Source organism: Dysidea avara, chromosome 5 (assembly GCF_963678975.1).
Source record: "Dysidea avara chromosome 5, odDysAvar1.4, whole genome shotgun sequence".
In the NCBI taxonomy this organism is placed as follows: Eukaryota; Metazoa; Porifera; class Demospongiae; order Dictyoceratida; family Dysideidae; genus Dysidea; species Dysidea avara.
Window position 1 is genome coordinate 14143204 of NC_089276.1, and position 22551 is coordinate 14165754.

Consider the following 22551-nt stretch of genomic DNA (forward strand, 5'->3'; position numbering starts at 1 on the left):
TCAACCTGTGTGACTTATTTTTATAATCAATCAACACAACAATGTTTGTAAATGATTGCCTAAATGTACATGTAGCTAAACAAATCATTAAAATCTTCTTCATACGTAATAATCTTCTCTCTGTGGTAAAGAAAAGGACAAGTTAAAAGAAATACCTAAAGCTGGCAATAGGTATGAAATTACAAAAAGAAATGATATCTAATCAAAAACAGCCAAGCTGTAAAAAAAGGGTGCGGCCTCCAAAAAAAGCCAGGGTGAAAAAAGATGTGAAATCAAAGGTGGCAGCCAGAAATGGCTGTGATGGTAGGTTAATGGCAAAAAATTTTAATAACGACAATTCAGGCAGATTTGGTGCCGAATTCTAGTGAAATTTGGAAGAGGCAACACAAATTCACCTGAATTGTCGTTATTAAAAATTTTGCCATTAACCTACCATCACAGCCATTTCGAATTCTTGGCCACCACCTTTGATTTCACATCTTTTTTCACCCTGGTTTTTTGGAGGCCGCACCCTTTTTTTACAGCTTGGCTGCTTTTGATTAGATTTGATTATCAGTTAAGAGATACAATGGAAATTGGTTTCAGATCAACCAATTAACACAATCGATATTAAAAAAGCACATCAAAGCAATGCAAATTATTACTTTGCAGCAACTAACAGGCTCTCCCCAACCACCTACAACTTAGCCTGTTTGTGCCCCTCCCCTTGCCAGCTCCTGGATCCACCCCTGTGTAGGGAGAATGCATGAAGTTAGTCTGTCATTGCATGCAAGTACATTTAAGAAAACTATGTAACTAGAACGTATAATTTTTATCAATTTGGTCGTTTATGTAAACTCCTATAAAATCATCTGGACAATCTGAATCTGTTAATGGTTTTCCAATTATCATATACAGTACATTACACAGAATGACTAGCTACTGTACATCAATAGAATGCTAACAAGGTATTACTAAGTACTAGTTACTGTAGGTTTATAATCAGTCTGTTTAAGCAATGCAATAATTGGCTTCCACCAATGCAATAAGTGTATACCATTCATGACTAAGTGTGTGTTATTGTGGGGTATCAGTAAAGGGATCACTTGATAGTTGTGTGCCTGTTTCTGGTAATGGATGACTGCCAACATCCTCATTAAAGTGAGAAGTTTTAGATGTATCATTATTCGCAGTAGCAGTAGTGCCAGTAGCAGTAGTGTCAGTAGTAGTGCCAGTAGCAGTAGTGTCAGTAGCAGTAGTGTCAGTAGTAGTGCCAGTAGCAGTAGTGTCAGTAGCAGTAGTGTCAGTAGCAGTAGTGTCAGTAGCAGTAGTGTCAGTAGTAGTGCCAGTAGCAGTAGTGCCAGTAGCAGTAGTGTCAGTAGTAGTGCCAGTAGTAGTGCCAGTAGCAGTAGTGTCAGTAGTAGTGCCAGTAGCAGTAGTGCCAGTAGCAGTAGTGCCAGTAGCAGTAGTGCCAGTAGCAGTAGTGTCAGTAGTAGTGCCAGTAGCAGTAGTGTCAGTAGCAGTAGTGTCAGTAGCAGTAGTGTCAGTAGTAGTGCCAGTAGCAGTAGTGTCAGTAGTAGTGCCATTAGCAGTAGTGTCAGTAGTAGTAGTGCCAGTAGCAGTATTGTCAGTAGTAGTGCCAGTAGCAGTAGTGTCAGTAGTAGTAGTGCCAGTAGCAGTAGTGTCAGTAGTAGTAGTGCCAGTAGCAGTAGTGCCAGTAGCAGCAGTGCCAGTAGCAGTAGTGTCAGTAGCAGTAGTGCCAGTAGCAGTAGTGCCAGTAGCAGTAGTGCCAGTAGCAGTAGTGTCAGTAGTAGTGCCAGTAGCAGTAGTGTCAGTAGTAGTGCCAGTAGCAGTAGTGTCAGTAGCAGTAGTGTCAGTAGCAGTAGTGTCAGTAGCAGTAGTGTCAGTAGCAGTAGTGTCAGTAGCAGTAGTGTCAGTAGTAGTGCCAGTAGCAGTAGTGTCAGTAGTAGTGCCAGTAGTAGTAGTGTCAGTAGCAGTAGTGCCAGTAGCAGTAGTGCCAGTAGCAGTAGCGCCAGTAGCAGTAGTAACTGATGCATCAAGCAAAGGATCAGTAGAAGTTGACAGTCCCAAGAGTTCTGAAAAGGAATACACTTTATGTACATTGAGATAGGCTATACGCACAGCTAAAACATGACCATCTCAGCAAAAACCTGCTTAGTTTGCAACTTTCTCTTTATTGTCTCAGTATTATCTACATTGAGAACAAATGGGTTACCAAGGTTTCAGCCTACTAAGGTGAGTAGTTTTGGAATCAAAGCAATGTATAGACAGTAGGCAAGAATAAAGAAATTGATTTGTACAGCAACTATATTAAAATAAATTACAGGCACTTACATTCGTAGCCATAACTTTCATTTGCATTGGTCTACAAAGTTGGAATTTGGCTTAAAATGCCAACCATGAATTTGAAAATCAACCGCACCCCAGGATTTACTTGTGTATACAAGTATGAAAGCATTTTAAATGATGAAATGACAACATTCTTGTTTACATCAACCACATCATAAATCAACACACATGACATACATACCCTTGAGGCTACAGGAATGGAACAAAGATATTTGAACCCTTCCCCGTGAACAGGCGAATACTATATAGCACAAAAGTTTAATGGGTAAAAATTTTGATGAATTTGACAATTTACATTGCAATTCATCAAAAGTTCCCTCTCAAAATTTTACGCTTCTAGTCAGTACGCATTCACCTGAGCCCCCGCCAAATACACTAATATCAAAGAGATGAACATGTGTTCACTCCCAATGGTTTTTTACTGGAACAAGCATGTTAACATACTAATGTATGGGATATTTTTAAAGCTTCATAACTCACTTGTTCTTGCCAGTATCGAAGCGCTTTTTTGACAAATAGTTCCAGCATTTAAAGGGTTTCACAGCACTAAATGTTTGGGCAGCTGGCCCATGTAACAAGAGTTATTAACAAGACACAAGGGCTCAGGTGAACGCAAACAGACTACCGTACAGCATAATAATTTAATGGGGAAAAATTTTGACGAATTTGGCGAATTGTTGCAATTCGTCAAATTTTTCCTCGTCTAAGCTCACGTGACTGGTTAATTAGAATACTGAAGTCAGCGTATTCATCAAAATATTCCTTGTAGATATTTGACAATGGTGAATTCGTCAAAATTTTCCCCTGTCAAATTATTATGCTGTACAGTATAGTGTATTCTAATATTGAAGCACTTCATCAAAATTTTACTCGTTAAAATGCTTGATTGATAATGGTATAGATTTATTGGAATTGAGACTTAATTCCCTGAGTAATGGCTCAATTAAATCTTGCATCTTTGAAGTAAGCATAATTTCATCTACTCTAAAATTTCATTTTTTAAATAGAAAAGTATGTTTGTACAGTGTTTTTTGCTGAAACAGTCACAAATACAGTGGTCAGCAAATTTATTGTACATACTCTGTAAAATTATTGCACAGAATTCTTGCAAGTTCTTATGATAATAGACCATTTTCTCTTGCAAGAATGCTCTTGAATTAAATTCTTGCAAGATCTTAAAAAGATTTTGCAAAATCAATGCTAGGTGATATAAACAACACACATATGTTAAATACTTAAAATGGTACTTATCAAATGTACACTGTCCTAAGTGTTACAGATATTAATACCTTCATCAGAAGGTGTTGGCTCTGTACATGTAGTTTCTGTTACTATGGATACATCAGTTATTGGCACATTTGACATTGGTTGTGTCCCACTAGATGACATAATGGTAACATCAGTTGTGACTCCTGATATCACTGCTCCAGGTTGCATGGTGTCAGCTGTTGTGGCAACAGCTGTTGCAGTGGGCTCATCACTAAGTGCTTCAATTAGTTCTGTATAAAAAATATGCGTATGGCATGCTTGTTCACATATATCACAGTGATAGTATTCACCAGCCATTTCAATACTTCTAACCGTGCTTTTTAAGTTTGTTGGTTGCTTGCTTTCCACAGTACATGGATCAAGACACACAATAATGTATCATGCAGCCAAGAAAGCTGGCACACCATACTGTGTGTATATTGACAGGAAGAAAATGCAATTTTCACGCACGTATAGTTCCATGGACCCTTCTCCAAAGTACACCATTTTTGCATTACAACTGTATGCCTGGGTAGGGTAGTCCATACAGCAAATTTGAGTGAATTCACTTCAGCCATTCACGAGATATGGGCAGCCAAAATTATATAAAATATTTCTTTCTTTTTTCCTTCATAAGGGGTCTACAGAGGACAAGATTTTCTTTTTGCAGGCTTTGCAAAATTTGTTATAAAACGCAAATACGTTAACTCAATTTCCATGAAAAATCTAGTACAGATAAAGAGTTTGTAAAGGTGAAGCCATGAATCTGATACATGTCCACGGAGTTATGAATGTTTGTTTGTGTTCAAAAAGATGAATTTTGTCATGGCTACAGAGTAAAATGTGTATGGAAATAAATTAAAAATTGGTGTGTACATAGGCCAAACATCTTCGCAGTGCCTTTTGATGGTTTAAAAACAAAAAGAGTAACAGTTATTGAGTTACAAAGCAAGTGTAAATTGTGGGGTTGAGATACTCAATCACTGTGGAGTAAAAAAGCACAAAAATGTCAAAAAAAACTTCCAACCAGGGATTGCTACACCTAACACCACAATGCTTAACTACTGACCTACTGTTATCACAGTTGTTCACCCTCTATTACATAAATAAAAATTTTGGCTATTTAATAGTAATATAGATCTGCCAAATCAAATTCTAGCACATTCTACGTATGTGTGCGTTCTATTAATGATCTTCAAAAAATGTGTGTGCTCTATTAGAGTATTATTATAATATTAACAAATAGTCAAATAAAACATGCAATACAATACAATTATAACTTCTGTCTACAATTATAACTTCTGTCTACAATTATAACTTCTGTCTACAATTATAACTTCTGTCTACAATTATAACTTCTGTCTACAATTATAACTTCTGTCTACAATTATAACTTCTGTCTTCAATAATCATCGTAGATAAGAATAAAAGTGGGTAAGTAATTAAATAAGTAAGTTGGTTAGTTAGTTAGAAAGTAAGTAAGTAGGTAAGTAAATAGGCACTTTTAGACAATGGCATTCGGAGAATGCTTTGATATTTGCAAAGTTTTTTATTCTGGTAAGAGACATGTACACAGGTGTCCAAGACACCTAGTCACAAACAAATAGGTAAGTAGAATTCTAGGAAAATGGGAACGAAAAGTGGAAAATGCCTCACAATAAAAGTTGGACTTTACAGCACAATGCTTCTTTGCAGCATTGTTGCATTCTTCTGTTAAAACAATCGAAACACTCTAATAGAGCAGTCACCTAATAGAACAGTCAAGAATGTTTTGTTTACTATCCCACCAGGGACCCACATTGATGGTCTACACAGACAGCCACATCAAGTTGTTGGGACGCTGGCAAAGTGGTGCCTACCAGCGCTATATCAAAACCCCTCCAACACTATCGAAGAAATTGGTCGGTAGTCTATAAGAGAAGCAATTGCAGGAACAGTTGCTCTCTAGTTACAATATTGCACATACTATATGTTCAATGTATTGACTCTATCAGTTTAGTACATTTACAAACTTGTAGGATAATTGATTCAACAGAACACAGGTTAAGCATGCATGTCTCATATATACTTATATATTTATATTACCTAGCCCCCCTAAGTACTACAACAGACCACTTGGGTGAAAGGTTCCACCATCCTTCAGTGGTCCCCCTTTCTGTGGCTTGAGTATGGGGAATTCGGAGGAAAATGGAAATGACTCCTGACGCCGAATTCCCATCTTACCCAAGTACCTGTTGCCTTATAACCAAGAAAAGGGCCCATTCATGTCTGGCCATAAAAATAGAGTTGGAACTTTTATCCTACAAGGCAGCCGAGACCCCGTACGTTTACCAAACTACCACCACAATCAATAGCTTGTGGGAGGTGAAGAATGCTTGGGATGGTGACAGTAGCCACTGCTGACTCCCCTGCTTCACATAATAGGTAAGTGTACAACATTAATTATTTATTTATTGCTTTACAACACCAGATTAAAATGGCCAAGGTGTGGTGGTGTTGAGGGTCAGATGGCAACATGTGCTAACTGCCCAAACTAATTACTGGTTAATTACTTAATTTCTATACATGTAGAGAACCACATACTTAGCTACATAAATGATTAAAATTTACATGGAACCTCTGTGTGTGTGTAAGACACACAACTCAGAAATGCAGTTCACTAATCATAATATAGCCAGACTATTTAATCAACCATGGCTTGTCAACTAGTAGTTAAATATGTAGCTATATTTTAGACTACAATATTTTATAACACATTAATTGACACTGTAGTTTAAGCATCAATACATATACAGTGTCTTAAGAAAATTAAGAACACCACTAACCACTTCTCAATTTTACAATTAATCTCTTTGATTCATCATCATCGACCAAATTCTCTACTGAATCACAAAATCCTAATAGATCAACTTCTTCCCTTAAAGGTCTGATCATCGCAGCAAGTATGCGGCAATTAGCAAGTTCAAATGTAGGACATTTTGACAATTGGTACGCCATTCCATCTGGCACAAAAGCAGTTCTTTTTATTCTGCTTATAGTCTGCTTGTAATCTTGTGGTAAGCAATGGCACAACTTTGCAAAGTTTCTTCTCAGTACAGCAAGACCTGTGTAATTGAAAAAAAGATATGTAAACAGATTCAGTCAACATTATGTACTTACTCTTGCAATTTGCATCTATTGTCACCATCTGCTGTGCAATCGCTTGATCAAAAAATGCTGTACAACAATCACCTATAGTACAGGTACATGTAAAACCATGTAACATAGTACGTAAGTTATCCAGTGTCTATCACCTGAAGCTTTATTGTTGGAAAATGGAAGGCAAAGTGCTATGCTTCTTGGAGATTGATTGTCACTTGAGGACAAAGCTTTGATCACTTCTGCAATAAAAAAATAAATATTATTGTGTATTAATTGATATCTGTAACTCTCTGAAATAAAATTGGCCTTAATGCCTTTTCGCAAGTATTGAGAATGCAGGATTGTGTTCAGAGTATCATAGCTTGCCAATGGTGGAACAAGTCCCAATTTTCACACCACAGATTTTACAGCAATTCCTTACCTTTTAGAGCATTCACTATACAAGGAGACTACAGCCACACATTTTTCACCATTTAAAATGACTTTTTTGTAAGGTTGAATACATCAGGTGATTGAGGTGAGCTTCAATTAGGGTGATGGGCAGGGGATTACGAGGACAGCAAAAGGGTTGTTTTCAAAAACTGAATTTAAGCATAGCCTCAGACCACTGGTACAGCTCTCCACTAGGCAGCCAGTATAAGTAGACAACTTAATTGTGGTTGATTTTGACAGTGAATTTAATAGTACATTCATGTAACTTTACATGTCTGTGGTAAAAAATTGAACCAGCTGTCAGAGTTGAAAAGACTGGTTTCCCAGAACCAGTTACATATAATTTGTGTATAATGTGGTTGTATAATGTCTTGTGATCACAATGGCGGAGAATAATTGAGACAGACAATCAAATTCACAGTCAAAGCATTCACAAAATTATGCTGAATGGTTGACTGCTCTATTAGAGTATTTCAATTTTCTGTTATATTAAGTGTTGTCTGAAAAGCGGGGGTACGCATGGCCCCTGGCCTCCCTGTTTTGCCCCTTATGTACAGATCAGTATTCAACTTATCCCCATAAGTGATTTACCCTGTAGGTGTGACAACAAATCTGGATTTTTTTTCAATAAGAGAATTCTTTAACATTGCAAACACCCTCCCCCCACCTTTAGTGGTTGTGGAAAACCTTCAGTATTCTTGGAAAACATTAGCAGAGCTATGAAAGGAGACAAGTATGTATGAAAACTGAATATTTGCAAGCAGTAAATGCTGATAAAAATGTGTAGTTATATGTGTGTCCACAATATCCTCATGCAAATGCCTTGGGTTGTTACTAATTTTTATGCTAAATATTTAAAGCTGTCAAGACCAGTTAAAGAGTGGCTAAGTGATGTGATTGCAAGCCAACTGTAACAAAGAAATTGCACTCAAGTACGCCGTTTCTTGTAGCTAGTTACCACAGTGGTAGCTGATGAATACCAGAGAAAAGTCATTAAATCAATTAGTGGCCTTTGCCATTAGACATGGACAGCCATGTTGGCACTGGCTATTCACATTCACTGCCATTCTCGCATATCTCTAAAGCTTCAAATACAAATCACTTGTACAAGCCTTAACTCATGCTCCATGGTGTGCTGTGACCTCGTATCTTGCTCACTGAGATGCCCTTGGTGTTATGATAGGAACTCTCTACATTAACTCACTGCTTCTGTGCCATTGTCTAAAACACTCAGACACTCATAATAGGCAAAAACCATTGGAGATGTCAATAATTACCTTGGCAGTGTCTTGGTAATTACTGACATCACCTCAGGTTTTTAAATCCTCAAAGATACCTATTACAAGTGTCTAACTATTACGGGAGTGTCCTCAGGGCCCCTAGAAGGTTTATTTTTTCAGCTTGGAGTGAGCAACGATGCAGTGACTTCCCCATTAGATTTATTCTGGTCAGAAACTCTATAGAAAAATTTTAGATTCACCTCTGTCCAAGCCCCACTTTTAGCTTGTTAGTTATTGCACCATACAACCTTTTGTGAAACAAGAGTAATAGCTACAATGTTACACCAAACACAAGTATCAAACACAATTGAGATACTCTAATAGAACAGTCAGTAAGAACTTTAAAATGCACAAAATCAAAAAACAGAAAGTCCATCATGGATTAAAACAGGGACCTTACACCTAACATGCAGGACTCTAAACCACTTACCAATTACTGCCAATTTCCACTTACTTTAGCTTCTACTGTACCTTGTAGTGAATGAAAGAACAATTAGCAATGAATGTTCTATCTACGGCTGCTATATTAGAGTACAAAAATAACTTTGAAGGCCACTCTCATTTATCACAACTTGGCTCCCATGGTAAAGAATGCACAGGCATATTTTTATGAACTCCTGAAAAAGCTAGAACTACGTCTTACCACTTTTTAAATTTTCTATGAATGTCATATTACAGACATCATTGTCCATCAGCTCCTTCATGGACTCACAAAACCCAACCAAATGAAGTTCCCTTGATAATGGCCTGATCATTCCAGCAAGTATGTGACAGTTGGCCAATTCAGCAGTAGGTAACATTGCCAAGTGGGATTCCACTCCCTCTGGTATAACTGCAATTCTTTTTACTCTACTAATAGTGACTCTGTAGTCGTGTGGTAAACAGCCACACAACTTTGTGAAGCTGTTTCTGATTACAGCGAGAACTGTATAGTAGAAGTGAGACTTAAAATCAACACTTTCTGTATGCACGTACCTTTGCTGTTTTTGTTTATTGCCACCATGTGTTCTGCAATTGCTTGATCAAAAAATTGTGTACACAAATCATCTACAGGGTATATGTACTGCATGTCATATCAAGTGTTGTGTCATGTAAATCACCTGAGTTTCCATCATTTGACAAAGAAAGAGAAAGTACGGTGTATGCTTTATCTCTACGATACGACTCAATTACCTCTGTAAGGAAAAGATACACTGGGTACAGTTACTAGCATAATTTTGGTTTACAAATTCTACACTGTATTACTCTAACTACTGCAACATTAATGTTTACTATCAAACATTTTCTAGTAACAAGGTGTGGGCAGTGACCACAAAAAGTAAATGCTATATGTAAAGAATAAAAGTTATCTTTGAGCAGAGCCCACAGCTTATAAGCATGCTTGTGTTAAAATACTTACAGATTAGCATTTAAAGAATGGCTACTAACAACAGTCTGCAGAATAAAATAGATGAGTTATGTTTCAAAATACATATCACTGAAGAGTTGCTGATACCTATAAGTAGACTCAGTTGGAAGAAACCTGATAGTGGTGTACATATAGTTGCTACGTAGTAGCTGTGGTTGTCATATACACTTACAATAAAAGTGACATATTATTATAAAAGAGTCTCTCTAACAACATTCAAAGGAGTGAATATTATACTACTAGTAATTTTACCATCTCTTAATTTCTCAACAAATTCTTTAGATTCAGCACCCTCCACCAAATCTTTGACGAAATCACAAAATGCAACTAGGCGAACTTCGTCTTGTATTGGCACAATCATTGCAGCAAGGATGTGACAGTTTGCCAGTTCAGCAGTGGGTAGCTTTTCTAACTGGGGCACCAGTCCTTCAGGTAAAGTTGTATTCTCTTCTATTCTACAAAGTGTCTTATTGTAGTCTTGCGGTAGACAATGACACAATTTTGTGAAGTGTTTTCTTAGTACAACAAGACCTATACAATTAAATAAAAACAAGAATTTTTTTACAGTTAGATAATTATGCTTACCGTTGCAATGTGGGTCAAGTGCCACCATGTTCTGGGCAATTGCTTGATCAAAAAATGATGTACACAAATCATCTAGACAGCAGTAATGTACATATTTGTATGTAATTAAAGGCTGTTTAAATCACCTGAATTTTCATCTTCTGAAGTAGGAAGGCTCACAATCGTGCATCCTTGATGTCTTTTTAAAGCTATTATCATCTCTGTATGGAAAATATATCTTAATCCTCAACACACATAAGTCTATATAGTAAATACGCATAACTGTAAACAAAGCGCCATAATTTTCAAAGCGTACCTCCTACAACTACACAATTTACTTCATTCTACTCATGATGTAATAAGGATTAAACAATACCAGGGTTTTTCCCTCTCACTAAAGTACAAGGCCAAACTTGCTGTGCAAGCTTAAATAAACATGCTAATTCATCATAACTTGATGGCAGTAGCTCCTACCAACTTGCAACAACATCTCACCGTTAATATCGAATCAGGTCATAGACCCACAATCAAAGTTGAACACATGGAGAGACTTTTGAATAATGGAAAACCGGAATCACCTTCATTCTTCCCTTCATCACACAGTACGATAGTAACTGTATAGTAGGGACCACAAAGGAGTAGGCGTGGCCCACAAAATAACATCACCCAAAAATTAGCCTCAATTTTCCCTGACGATGATGAGGCAGTATTGGTGAGGTAAAACTAAGCCCAAACAAGCTTTCAGATCGACCCAAAATGCTTTCAACAAGTTGCTATGAATTTTTTTTTTAAATATTTGACAGAATTTTCTACTGACTGACTGACTAATGCCTCCAGACAAGCATAACTCGATAACGGCTAAGGCTACGGGCTTGATTTTTTCACAGTTCAACGTAGCTTTGGCCCGACAGGTGCCTTTTGGCATACCGCAGTACGTACAATGCATTCTTCATGGATTTACCAGTGTCCTTTGTGTGCCATTCATCTTTGCTGGCATGGAAAGGTGTCAATTTGGTGTGAGCACGTGATGGATTTTCTTCAAAACGGAAATCATCCGTATTTTAGATAGTGGCTATTTTGATTGCAGAGGTGCTTTCAAACAGTTCTTGATCCGTATTGCTGTGTAACGGGTTGAATATAGCTGACAGCAAAGCATAATGGATACTTCACTTTTCAGATGATAATTAATAAAATTGGGGCACGGCACCATTTCTTTTGGTAGCGTAGATTGTAGAGATGCTTCTGGAAAAGTTCTTGATTCGTATTGCTGTGCAACGGGTTGAACATAGCTGACAACCAAGTGTAACGGATACTTGATAATTGATATAGCTGGGGCACGTGGCGCCATTTCAGATGCGGTATGCGTGGGTTCACCAGTCATAATAGAATTATTTATAAAAAAAAGTTGACAAACAAGTACACAAAAAAATTTGGAATTTTCAACTAAAGTAAGGACAAAAATTTGGAATTTTCAACTAGAGTAGGGACCATAGCACATCGATAAAAAGTACTGAAACAAGTTGGAGTAGTCCATGATATTAAATCACAGTAAAACAATAAGAAGTGCTATATCCCTACTGTGCTCGTGTACTTGTAACAAGTAAGCATCTTCTGTTTTAACCTTCCCAAAATATCCCATCAAACAAACTTTTGATCATTGTGTAGTTTTAGACTATAGGAGTTAAGCTACCCCCACCTAATGTAGCCATGTATACCCACATTGTGTAAGCACACATTCCCCAAAAGTTTTGTGCGCCTTTAAGGGTTAAAGTTGTGTACGGGTGTAGGGTTCATAAATTATATGAACTGCAATATAATGTACCGTATTTCCTGGCCACATTCAAATAAATGCCCATTTCAGTGGGTTTCCAGCACATTTCGAAAATAATATTGTAAATAAGCTTGAAGAAACAGCAGCAGCAGCAGCAGGGAAAGAAATATAGTTACTAACAGTAGACTACATTAATAGGTATATTCGAGACCAGGCATTTATTTAAGCCATCTGAGAGATGAGGTGCTATGAGTAATCCATGCAACTGTTTTTCAAGCATTTTTAGGCTTTGATTACACTTGTTCATGTAATCAATGCACTGTATAATGGTTCTCTTTGCTTACCATTACAATATATCACTTTAGCATGGGCGTTCAAAGGCACTGATTGGAGTTTAACTCACATATTGCCTGGGCAATATCATGGGAATGTGGTTTGTACATGGTTTTGATGCCCAACCAGTTCAAAGATACGATATATGTTTTGATTCATTAAAGCTAGGTTCATGTAGTTGCTATGCTTTGACTAGTTGATAGCTACTAAACTATTTTCTAAGACTAAAGTAATCATTTGGGCAATGTGTGGATGCGTATTTCTAGCAGACCATGGAACAACATAAAGAGGACAGCTATGTAGATTAAAATAGGTGAGTAACTTATAGTTATAGCCTTAACTTAATGTATCAAGACACACAGTAGTGTGTCGTGTGGCCAAGAAAGCCAGCGACCACACCGTGAGTATATTTACAGGAAGAAAGAAAACAGCTTTTTCATGCGTGCATAGCTCCATGGCCCCTTCTCCAAAGCACACTATTTTTACATTATAGCTGTCCCCCAGGTAGGGTACACCACACAGCAAATTTGATTAAATTTGCAACAGCCATTTGCAAGATATGGGCATTCAAAATTTTGTTTTAATTTCTTTGTTTTTTTATGCCGTACGGGGGCTACGGGGGTTTCAATTTCTTTTCGCACACTTTGCAAAAATTGCTATAAAATGCAAACGTGTAACTCAATTGCCTCGATCTTTGGCACAAATGAAGAGTGTGTAACGGTGGATTCACGTACCAAGTTTGTTGTGAATCTGAAGAATATTCAAGGATAAAAAAAGATCAAACTTGTCACGGCTACAGGGTAAACCGAGTATAGAAATAACTTGAAAATTGGTATGTAGATAGGCTGATCATTGTAGCAGTGCCTTTTGACAGTTTGAATAGCAATAGAGTTACAGCGACAAAGTTATAAGCAAAAACTAAGCAATTGTAAAATCGCGGGATTGAGATACTCTAATAGTCTAAGAGCAGTCACTGCGGGGTAAAAAAGGTGTTCAAAAATGTTGGGAAAAAAAACTTACCAGAGTTTGAACCAGGGACCTCCATACCTAACACCTGCATCCTTAACTACTGAACCACTGCTACCTTGGCTGATTACCTCACTTAATTTCTACTTTATAAATGAAAACTCTAGTTGAAATCTGTATATAATCAAACATTTGTAATTTCATAGATCTACCAATAGAAGTACTAGATTATTCTAGAATATTCTACATATGTTCTATTAGAAGTCCTAAAAATGTGCACTCTATTATATAGAGTATTACAATAATATTATCAAATACTGAATTAAATCATGCAATGAAATACATTTATAAGTCTGTCTTCAATAATCATCATTGTATCTACATAGAAAAGAAGTAAAAACAAACCTCAAAGTCAGCCATAGGCTGGTTTTGGGGCCTTATAAAATACAAAAAGAAGTGAAGTCCACACAAAAACAGCCAAGCTGTGAAAAAATGGTACAGCCTTAAAAAGCCTGGGTGAAAGTGTACATTGTTAAAATTTATTAGCATTAACATCATTGCAGCCATTTCTTGGCCGCCACCTTTGATTTCATAACTTTTTTCACCCAGGATTTTTAAGGCCGCACCATTTTTTCACAGTTTGGCTGTTTTTGTGTGAATTAACTTAACAATAGCAAAGTTAGTAAGCTTAATGTATGGCAAAACTAAAAGCAAGATCCCACATTTTCCAGCGTTATGTGCAGAAACATCATGACATACAAATAACATTCTACCACTATCAATCATCAGATAATGATGTATAAAAAATGGGGTGAGTGCTCATTAGTTCTTTCACCTAACAGGTGAGGTTGCTTAGAGTGATATATATCACTTATACCGAGACTGCTATTTGCACATGTAAAAATATGTTTATTTACATACACCATATTTCCTCGTGTAAAAGCCCAGGCTTTTATTTTCTTCCCAGCATTTTTAATCCTGCCTTTAAACCAATAGGACCTTTATTTGAGGCCAGGTGTTTAGTTTAGTGGCATTTAATTGAATTCAAGTTATGTAATAGTTATATGTACCACGACTGTGAGGGATTTTTCTGATATATACACCTGAAAGCCTGAGGGCTGAGTATAGCTTTCAAGCTCAAACTATTGAAACAATAATAGCGGTTGTTTTGCAATAACAAGATACAGTATTTCACATAGCTTAAGATACACAGATCAGTTATGTTCAATTACAGTGACTAAATGTCAATAGCCATGGTTATATATGAGGCCATGCAAAGTTAATTATATGTTTCTAGTCCTACCAATTCCCCAAAATTGACCAGGCTTTTTTTTTTTGATGTGGTACACTACATTTGACACACGTAGCAGTACATGGAATCAGCAGGCTACAGGGAAAAACAAAGTTGATGCATAAAGTTAGTGCATCTTTCTACGAAAAAAGTGTTTACAAGACATGAAAACTTTTCAATTATTGTATGGTGATTGTGCAATTCATTCAGCACAAAAATGACCACGAAAGGAACCAGAAACATAAAATTAACTTTTCGTGGCCTAACTTACCACTTTTCAAATTATCGATAAATGTCTTAGGTTCACCATCATCCACCAGACGTTTCACCCAGTCACAAAATCCAATCAGGTGCACCTCTGTTTGTAAAGGCGCAATCATACCAGCGAGGATTTGACAATTAATCAGTTCAAGAGTAGGCATTTGTGCTAAATGAGGTATTAATCCCTCAGGAAGAACTGCAGTTTTTTCTATTCTACTAATGGTGACTTTGTAGTCTTGTGGTAAACAATGACACAACTTCGTGAAGTTCTTTCTCAGTACAGCAAGTGCTACATATATGCAACAACAAAAAGGAGAAATAAATACATTCTAAAATTAATCACTTACCTTTGTTGTTTCGTTGTATTATCATTTTTGGGAGAAGTGCATCATCAAAAAATGTTGTGCAAAAATCATCTACCATTACATATTTACACAAACCAGCTTATTTAAACATTAATGTTTAAGGTACAGTACCTGAAGCTACATTGTCTGAGGATGTGGATGTGCTTGTTTTATCTGTGCTCAATGCCTCAAGCACTTCTGTAAAGAAATTTCATTGAACATAAATTTAATTTGGTATAAATTATTTACTCCATGCATGCACCATGCACAAGTGAGATTATTGTTTGGAATGCTATACATCATATGGTAAGGTTCATGTCTACTGATGACCACAATATTGAATTATAGCAGGTGTAGATACTATCAGGAAAGTGGTAGACATGAACTACAGGAAAATAAAAGGGCAACACAAGCTATGACTGAATCCAGTAAATCAATGTACTCAGAAAAAGTATACACAATGAAAGCATCTAGGTAGAATTTAACCAGGAATTAAACCAACTACTGACTGACTGACTGTTTTATTAGAGAGTATCAACTCTATCTAGAGAGCATTTTACAATGCATCCGTTACTGTTACATTTTCTACTGACTGCTCTATTATAGAGTGCTGAACTATTTTCAAGGAAGTTATTAGATTTCTAAACTAAATCTACAAAACCTGACATAATAGTGCAAGCCCAATTTTATAGTACAAAGCATTCTCTATGGAATTTAATAGTTATGGCAGACTGGCTAAATCACATTTATAACACTACAAGGTGTATATACCAGATCTTAAATCCTGTATAACTTTTTTTGAAGTGTCACTGTCAACTACATCTTCTAAAATATCACAAATCCTTAATGCTTCAATGTCAGAATTCATACTGCTCATTATTAAGGCAACTATTGTTCTATTCCTAATGTCAGTGGAATGTAAACCAGCAAGATGGAATACTAAATCATCTGATATTGTTGAACTTTGTTTTAACTTCTCAATGGTTGCCACATAGTCCCCTGGAAGACAACGGCATAATCCTACAAAGTTCTTCTTTAGTATGGCAACAACTACAAGTGTAGAAAGCAAAATACACACATGATAACTGAGCTACCAAACATTATACTAAATTCCTAACTTGTACACATACTTGCACATTATTATCCTATGGGTTTGGGAATGAATTTCTTGGCATCATGAAAATGGGTTCATCAGGACACATGATAGTGTGTTGTGCAGCCAACAAAAGCCAATGTGTTTGGGCGTGTGACAAGCAATATTTTACAGGAACAAATGTATTTTCACGCAGTAACAACTAGCCCATTTTTTCTGCAAAAAATCCCGAGACATCTTCTGTTCCAAATTTTAGCTAAATCAGTCCAGTGGTTATGTGCTGTAAATCCTTTTCAAATTTGAAGAGTATAAAGAACACATTTATTTGGTAAAAGTGGCACAAAGTTATGAGCAATTTCCAAAATTGCAAGTGTGATTTTTTGTCACGCCTACAGGGCAAACTAATGACAGAAACAATTTAAGAATTGGTATGCAGATAGGCTAACCATTGTAGCACAGGCTTTTGTAATATGAAAATACTGAAAGTATTAGCTAAGGAGATATAAAGCAAAAACGATTGAGATACTCTAATAGAAAAGTCACCACAAAGTAAAAAAAAAAAAAAACTGTCAGAAGGTTTGAACCAGGGACCTCCACACCTATACACTTAAGCCACTCTGCCACTGCTGTCAGCTGCTCATCTCACTTAATTTCTACCTTATAAATGGAAGTTCTTGTTTACTACACCAGACTATAATTTCATGGATCTATCCATGGAAAATCTAGTTCTAGAACATTCTATGTGCACTGTATTAGGAGTGCTCAGAAAAGTGTGTGCTCTGCTAGTCTAAATAAATAGTCAGGCTACATACCAAACATATATACAAGACTACTACAATCGACATACTCTAATAGAGCAGTCAGCTTCACAGCAATTTGTTGTCACGCCTACTTGCTAAACAGCTTATGCAAACTAGCTGAATTTTCCCCATCTGTCAGGTAACTATCAAGGTACAAATCTTCAGCAATGTAATAGAAATATATTTAATTATCAATAAGTTGTAACGTCAAAACCATGCAACCACACATACATGTACCAAGCACGTTTCGAAATCTCTTTATACATGCAACGTTCTAATACAATACAAATTTTCAAAATATAGTACGAATGCCTTTTAAAATCTAGTTCTTCTGTTTACCTGTAGGGAAAAAGATAGATAAAAGCCAGCATAGCTTTACAAATACAAAAAGTTGAATGGCATAGGTGTGTACTTGTGCAGTTAAAAAAGAATTTCACTGAGCTTTGGCTCTACACTCCCGTCTTCACGACGCTATAAAGAGGAACAAAAGCATATGGCAATTTGTTACAACAAACTTGGAGTAGCCAGATGATGAGTGCTTAATTTCATTACAGTCCCCTGTTGATACGTGCTTTCATTGTCAAGTTAACAGTGTCACGAAGCAGATGGACAAACAGCTTTTCAGCTTTATATATAGATTTCAATACACATATGAGAGAGACATACAGTACTCTCTTGTACTTGAAAAGATATGCCATTGCTGGTGGCCTACAATGCCTACGTAGTCAATACAACACCTGACAATCCATTAAGAAAGTTGTTCATAGTGCATTCAGTATAATAACATACATGTTTCTCTCATGCTTCAAATTTGCATGAAGTATATGCCTCAGGGTATAAAAGTTTGAACATTGACGCACACAAACACACACACACACATACAGTACACAATTTCTGACATACCAATTTCAGAAAACCAGCTACGTACATGTAAGGAAACCAGGCACACAACCACAATCACCCTGCATGCAGCCAGCTATGAACACATGCATACAACTGGTTTAAAAATTAACATTAGCCTAATGGTATTGGTTAACTCTTAAACCAGAAAACTGAATTTAAACTTAACAAATACACATGCCTTGCACAAAGCGCTGTAACTTTCGAAGCGTCCATCCTATGGCTATACAATTTACGTCATTCTACTTGTGATGTAACAAGGATTAAATTGATACCTAGGGTTTTACCCTAATGTGAAATGGTGAGGCCAAAACTAACCGTGAAAATAACTTTTTGGTAAGGAAACACGCAAACCCTCTACCTACCTTTATAAAATGGTCAATAACTCGATGTTAGTTGCTCCTATCACCTTGCAACAACATCCATTCGATTTGTTGTGAAATTTTCTATCAGGCCATATATGACTCACGTGAGTAAATCCACAATCGAATTTAAACACGTGGCAAGAATTTTGAAATACAGAGACATGACTCATTGCTTCATAACAAGGAAGCCACTGTAGTTACAGTGTTCATTTAACCTTCTCCAAGTAGCCCAGTGAACACACTGCGTATTTGTAGGCTGTAAGAATTAAGTTACCCCACCTAGTGTAGCCATGCATGCCCACATTGTGTAAACACGCATTTCCAAAAAGTTCTCTGCGGATTTAAGGATTAAAGAGTCTATATGTACAGGCACAAAGGAGGAATCATTACAAGGATGATATTTCTGCATAACAAAACATTATTTGTGTGATCATTCAAAGCTCTATACAGCCATATACACTAGAATAATTAATCATGTCTTTAACAGACATTGTCATGCAGTATGCATGCACAGGTGTATGCTTATATCAGGTGTATGCTTATGTCAGGTGTATGCGTATGTTCTGGTTTGTGAGAATTGATTCCACTTGAACACCACAAATTTGTTGCTAACCTTTTGAGTTTGGATCTAATGATGAAAATGCTAGCTGAAATACGTGATCATTTAGACCTAGCAGTATTGCAGTGATACATATTACTTTGCATATACATATGTAACATCTTACGTGATAGTCCTAAACCACCTAAACTGGTATCACTGATTCCTGGAAGGTGCATGCTTAACTCAACATCTGTAAGTACATGATAATGATTACATGCATAGTAAATTCTGGCAATAAATTCATGGTCAAGATGTACCAGTATCACTCATACGTAGCTTTATAAAATACATGTGTTGCATAATTACCACACACAAAATAAACATGTTCTGATCTTACCAGTACACGCAGTCATGTGTGTTGGCCAGTACATGAGGTCACATGTGAACAAGCATTGCTTTGAATAGTTACTAGAGTGTACCACAAAGTTTTGCTCACAAGTCACCTGTGATTGAACTCTTGAGCAAACTCATGGTGATCCTTGAGCACACTCAAGTGATCACAAGTTTATAGCATGTACATATCTACATATGTTGCATTCATGTTTAATCAAACAGTACAGTAGTACTGTTTAAGTAGGGTTTGCATCAAAAGTGACGCACGCTGCCTAAAATTCCGCCTATAAAAATAATCCTAGAGACATCATATGTCACAAAAATCACCTCTAAGGAATAATATTAGTCTATCTAACATAAAATACAGCATTGAAAACAAGAAAACACTTACTTGTGACTGGATATAGAATTTTTTTTAAATCTCCAAAACTTGAAATTTCGTCTCACTGACTGCCTCACTCACTCACTCACTCACTCACTCACTCACTCACTCACTCAATGACCACAGTCGCAAGCCTAGAGCCCAAACGAAGCAACGCACGGTTACCATTTTACGCCACAACAACAAACTCACTGGCGGGATGTGCCTTTTGGGGTTCCGACAAGTGTACACCCTGTGTGCCTTGTTTTCCCTTTTACTTTCAATCAGGTTGGTGTCTCCTTCTTCAAGCATCGGAACCATACTGAGGCATTAATTTTCTGTATCAACACTTTTCTGTAGACACCACAAAATTATTTCAGAAAACGCTTATACTGCTGAAAGAGCAGGGCACTTCAAGTATTGTACGTGAAACATTAAGGCTGCTGAGTTGTCACTTCAACTTTTGCCAACACCTGGACTGCAATCGATGAAGAGATTTTGAGATGAACTGATATTCGACAGCTTGTTCCTCTGAACACATTGACTCAACCACTCAGTGCCGGACGGTGAGATTTGCAAGTGATTCATGTGATTGGATAGTACTCAAGTGGAAATCGTATTACTTCATCCTGTCAGTTGAGAATAAGTTCCAGACAACTGAAAGGGCCTGTTTGTTCTAACAACTTCTGGCTGGGGTAAATAGAACGCAGACCATCGTACTGAGACAGGTCATAGATCTGAGCACCACTGCTACTACAATCAAAGGTAAACTATGCACGTTACTAGGGGCCTATGTGCTTCCAATTTTGGCACAGTATGAACTTTAATAAGCTGTAACTAGCTAGCTGTGCTACAACAAAAAATCTAAACAAACTAGCATTTAAAAAAATTGTTAATTTAAAAATGAAGTGGGATCTATGCAATAAAAAGTAGTGAAACAAGAAATGAATGATGGTATTACAGCATAGCTCGATGGGAAAGTCCATACTTTGGCACATTAGCTATGATTTTTCTCAATGCCAAAGTAGGAGGAGTATTTTAAGTATGCTTGGTGACTTGTGAGTCATTACATGCCAGTGCCTCACCCTAGAGTGCAATGCTGCATTAAATTTGTACTGTAATCGGAGGATCTAAATTTAGATCAGTTTTGTATGTTTAAGGGTGAAACTCATGTTTAAGCAGACCTTGGTCACACTGACCTCTTGGACCACACATACGTATATCTGTATGCGTCAACGGTATACAGTATGTTTTATGACTATCAACAGTACTTAACAAACTTTTCTAATACACTTATGTACATACATACATACAGAAGTATACCGGATCTAATTTTCTTTAAAATTTCTTTTAGGTCATGTGCAGCAGCAATCTTTTCTAGTTGGTCACACAAATCCAGTAGATCTTCTTTACAGGTTAACTTCTTAATCAAACAATTCAGTATTTTGTTGTTTGCAATTCTGTAGTTGCTACTACAAAGAATATCGCAGATGTCATCATCACTGATGTGGTTTTGTAATTTTCCAATACTCTGTTCATAGTCATCAGACATCAGTTGCACAATGGTGTGATAATGTGATTTGAGTTGGCTAAAATCTAAAATATATGTATGTAATAATTAGCTACTGCCATACAGTGTTTTATCATAGAAAACTGCATACTTAATACTTTAGTCCCTTGTAGCCTGGGTATGAACTAATGATCTGATCAGAAAGATCACACCATGAAATTTAATTTTTGATTAATCCTTTTTTATGTTGGCATTACTTTATTACTCAAAGCATTGATACAAAGTTGTATGGAAAATGAACCATAATTGGATGAGGACAAGAGACTGATATAGCACTAAGTGAAGCTGAATGCTATATTAGTCTTGAGATCTTTGTGCATTCAATGCTATTGTACTTCCTTTGTCATAGCACTTGTCAAAGCACTTAAACCGTTCAGTTTTCACCCAACAAAATATCTCTACAATCTGTTCTAGTCATAGCCCGAATTACTTTGGCTAGTTTAAGCAATTAAAAATGTCATGCACAGAATCATGCAACCATTCCGTATCTTCCATAATTATAACTTATACAGAGCTCTTGCTACTGTGTGGAAACTGCAGTACTATGGCATGGAATAATCAGTCTAATTTACAGTATTAATGATACGGATCATACAGGTAAATTTTAAATGGAGTTTAACTAGTTAAACTAGGTTAATGTTGCAGTTAAGCATGCGTGAGTTTATTATGATAGTGATTAATGTTGCTTGTCAGTTTAACCCGGTCAGCAGGTCTTACCCTGTTGTGAGCGGGTTGCCACCGTCAACAGATGGTGGTTGTTTTCGTAGGTGTGCAGGGTTCCATGGATTCTCCTATTAATTCTCAAATAGGCCCCTTTTCAACAATTTTACATGATGTATACAGCATGTTTTACTACAAAGGCTTGGAGGTAGGAATGCTTGGGGATTCTAACATTCTCTGAAGCCACAAGAATTTCTGCATGCCACAATGTTCCTAATAGAAACCCTGCACTGTCACACCCTGTGCTAGCCTCAAGATGGTAAAGAAAATGGAAAAAGGGGGGGGGGGGGGGGGGGGGTTTACTAAGCTCCCTGCTGGGACTGTCCGTGGTGCATGCTTCATCTCCCCACACCCCCGTTATTAATTTTATTTTATTTATTTATTTTTTGGGCAATACATTACATTAAACCCCACCGAACA

The 22551-nt window shown here is 36.9% G+C and overlaps 1 protein-coding gene across 3 annotated transcripts in view; it reads right to left on the reverse strand.

Annotated features, from left to right (window-relative positions):
* Nucleotides 1-865: 865 nt before the first annotated feature.
* The window catches only part of LOC136255424 (uncharacterized), a 36326-nt gene continuing 14640 nt past the window's right edge, over nucleotides 866-22551 (reverse strand). For all 3 annotated transcript variants that reach the window (XM_066048183.1, XM_066048181.1, XM_066048182.1), the window contains 18 exons: nucleotides 21165-21437; nucleotides 19272-19337; nucleotides 19160-19216; nucleotides 16160-16438; nucleotides 15521-15586; nucleotides 15392-15460; nucleotides 15055-15333; nucleotides 10569-10643; nucleotides 10444-10515; nucleotides 10111-10389; nucleotides 9551-9625; nucleotides 9426-9497; nucleotides 9094-9375; nucleotides 6891-6977; nucleotides 6757-6828; nucleotides 6423-6701; nucleotides 3639-3848; nucleotides 866-2075 (listed from right to left, as the gene is read on the reverse strand). In XM_066048183.1, coding sequence (XP_065904255.1) covers nucleotides 1057-2075; nucleotides 3639-3848; nucleotides 6423-6701; nucleotides 6757-6828; nucleotides 6891-6977; nucleotides 9094-9375; nucleotides 9426-9497; nucleotides 9551-9625; nucleotides 10111-10389; nucleotides 10444-10515; nucleotides 10569-10643; nucleotides 15055-15333; nucleotides 15392-15460; nucleotides 15521-15586; nucleotides 16160-16438; nucleotides 19160-19216; nucleotides 19272-19337; nucleotides 21165-21437 — 3611 coding nt within the window. In that variant the 3' untranslated portion in view covers nucleotides 866-1056. The remainder of the gene's footprint in view (nucleotides 2076-3638; nucleotides 3849-6422; nucleotides 6702-6756; nucleotides 6829-6890; nucleotides 6978-9093; nucleotides 9376-9425; nucleotides 9498-9550; nucleotides 9626-10110; nucleotides 10390-10443; nucleotides 10516-10568; nucleotides 10644-15054; nucleotides 15334-15391; nucleotides 15461-15520; nucleotides 15587-16159; nucleotides 16439-19159; nucleotides 19217-19271; nucleotides 19338-21164; nucleotides 21438-22551) is intronic.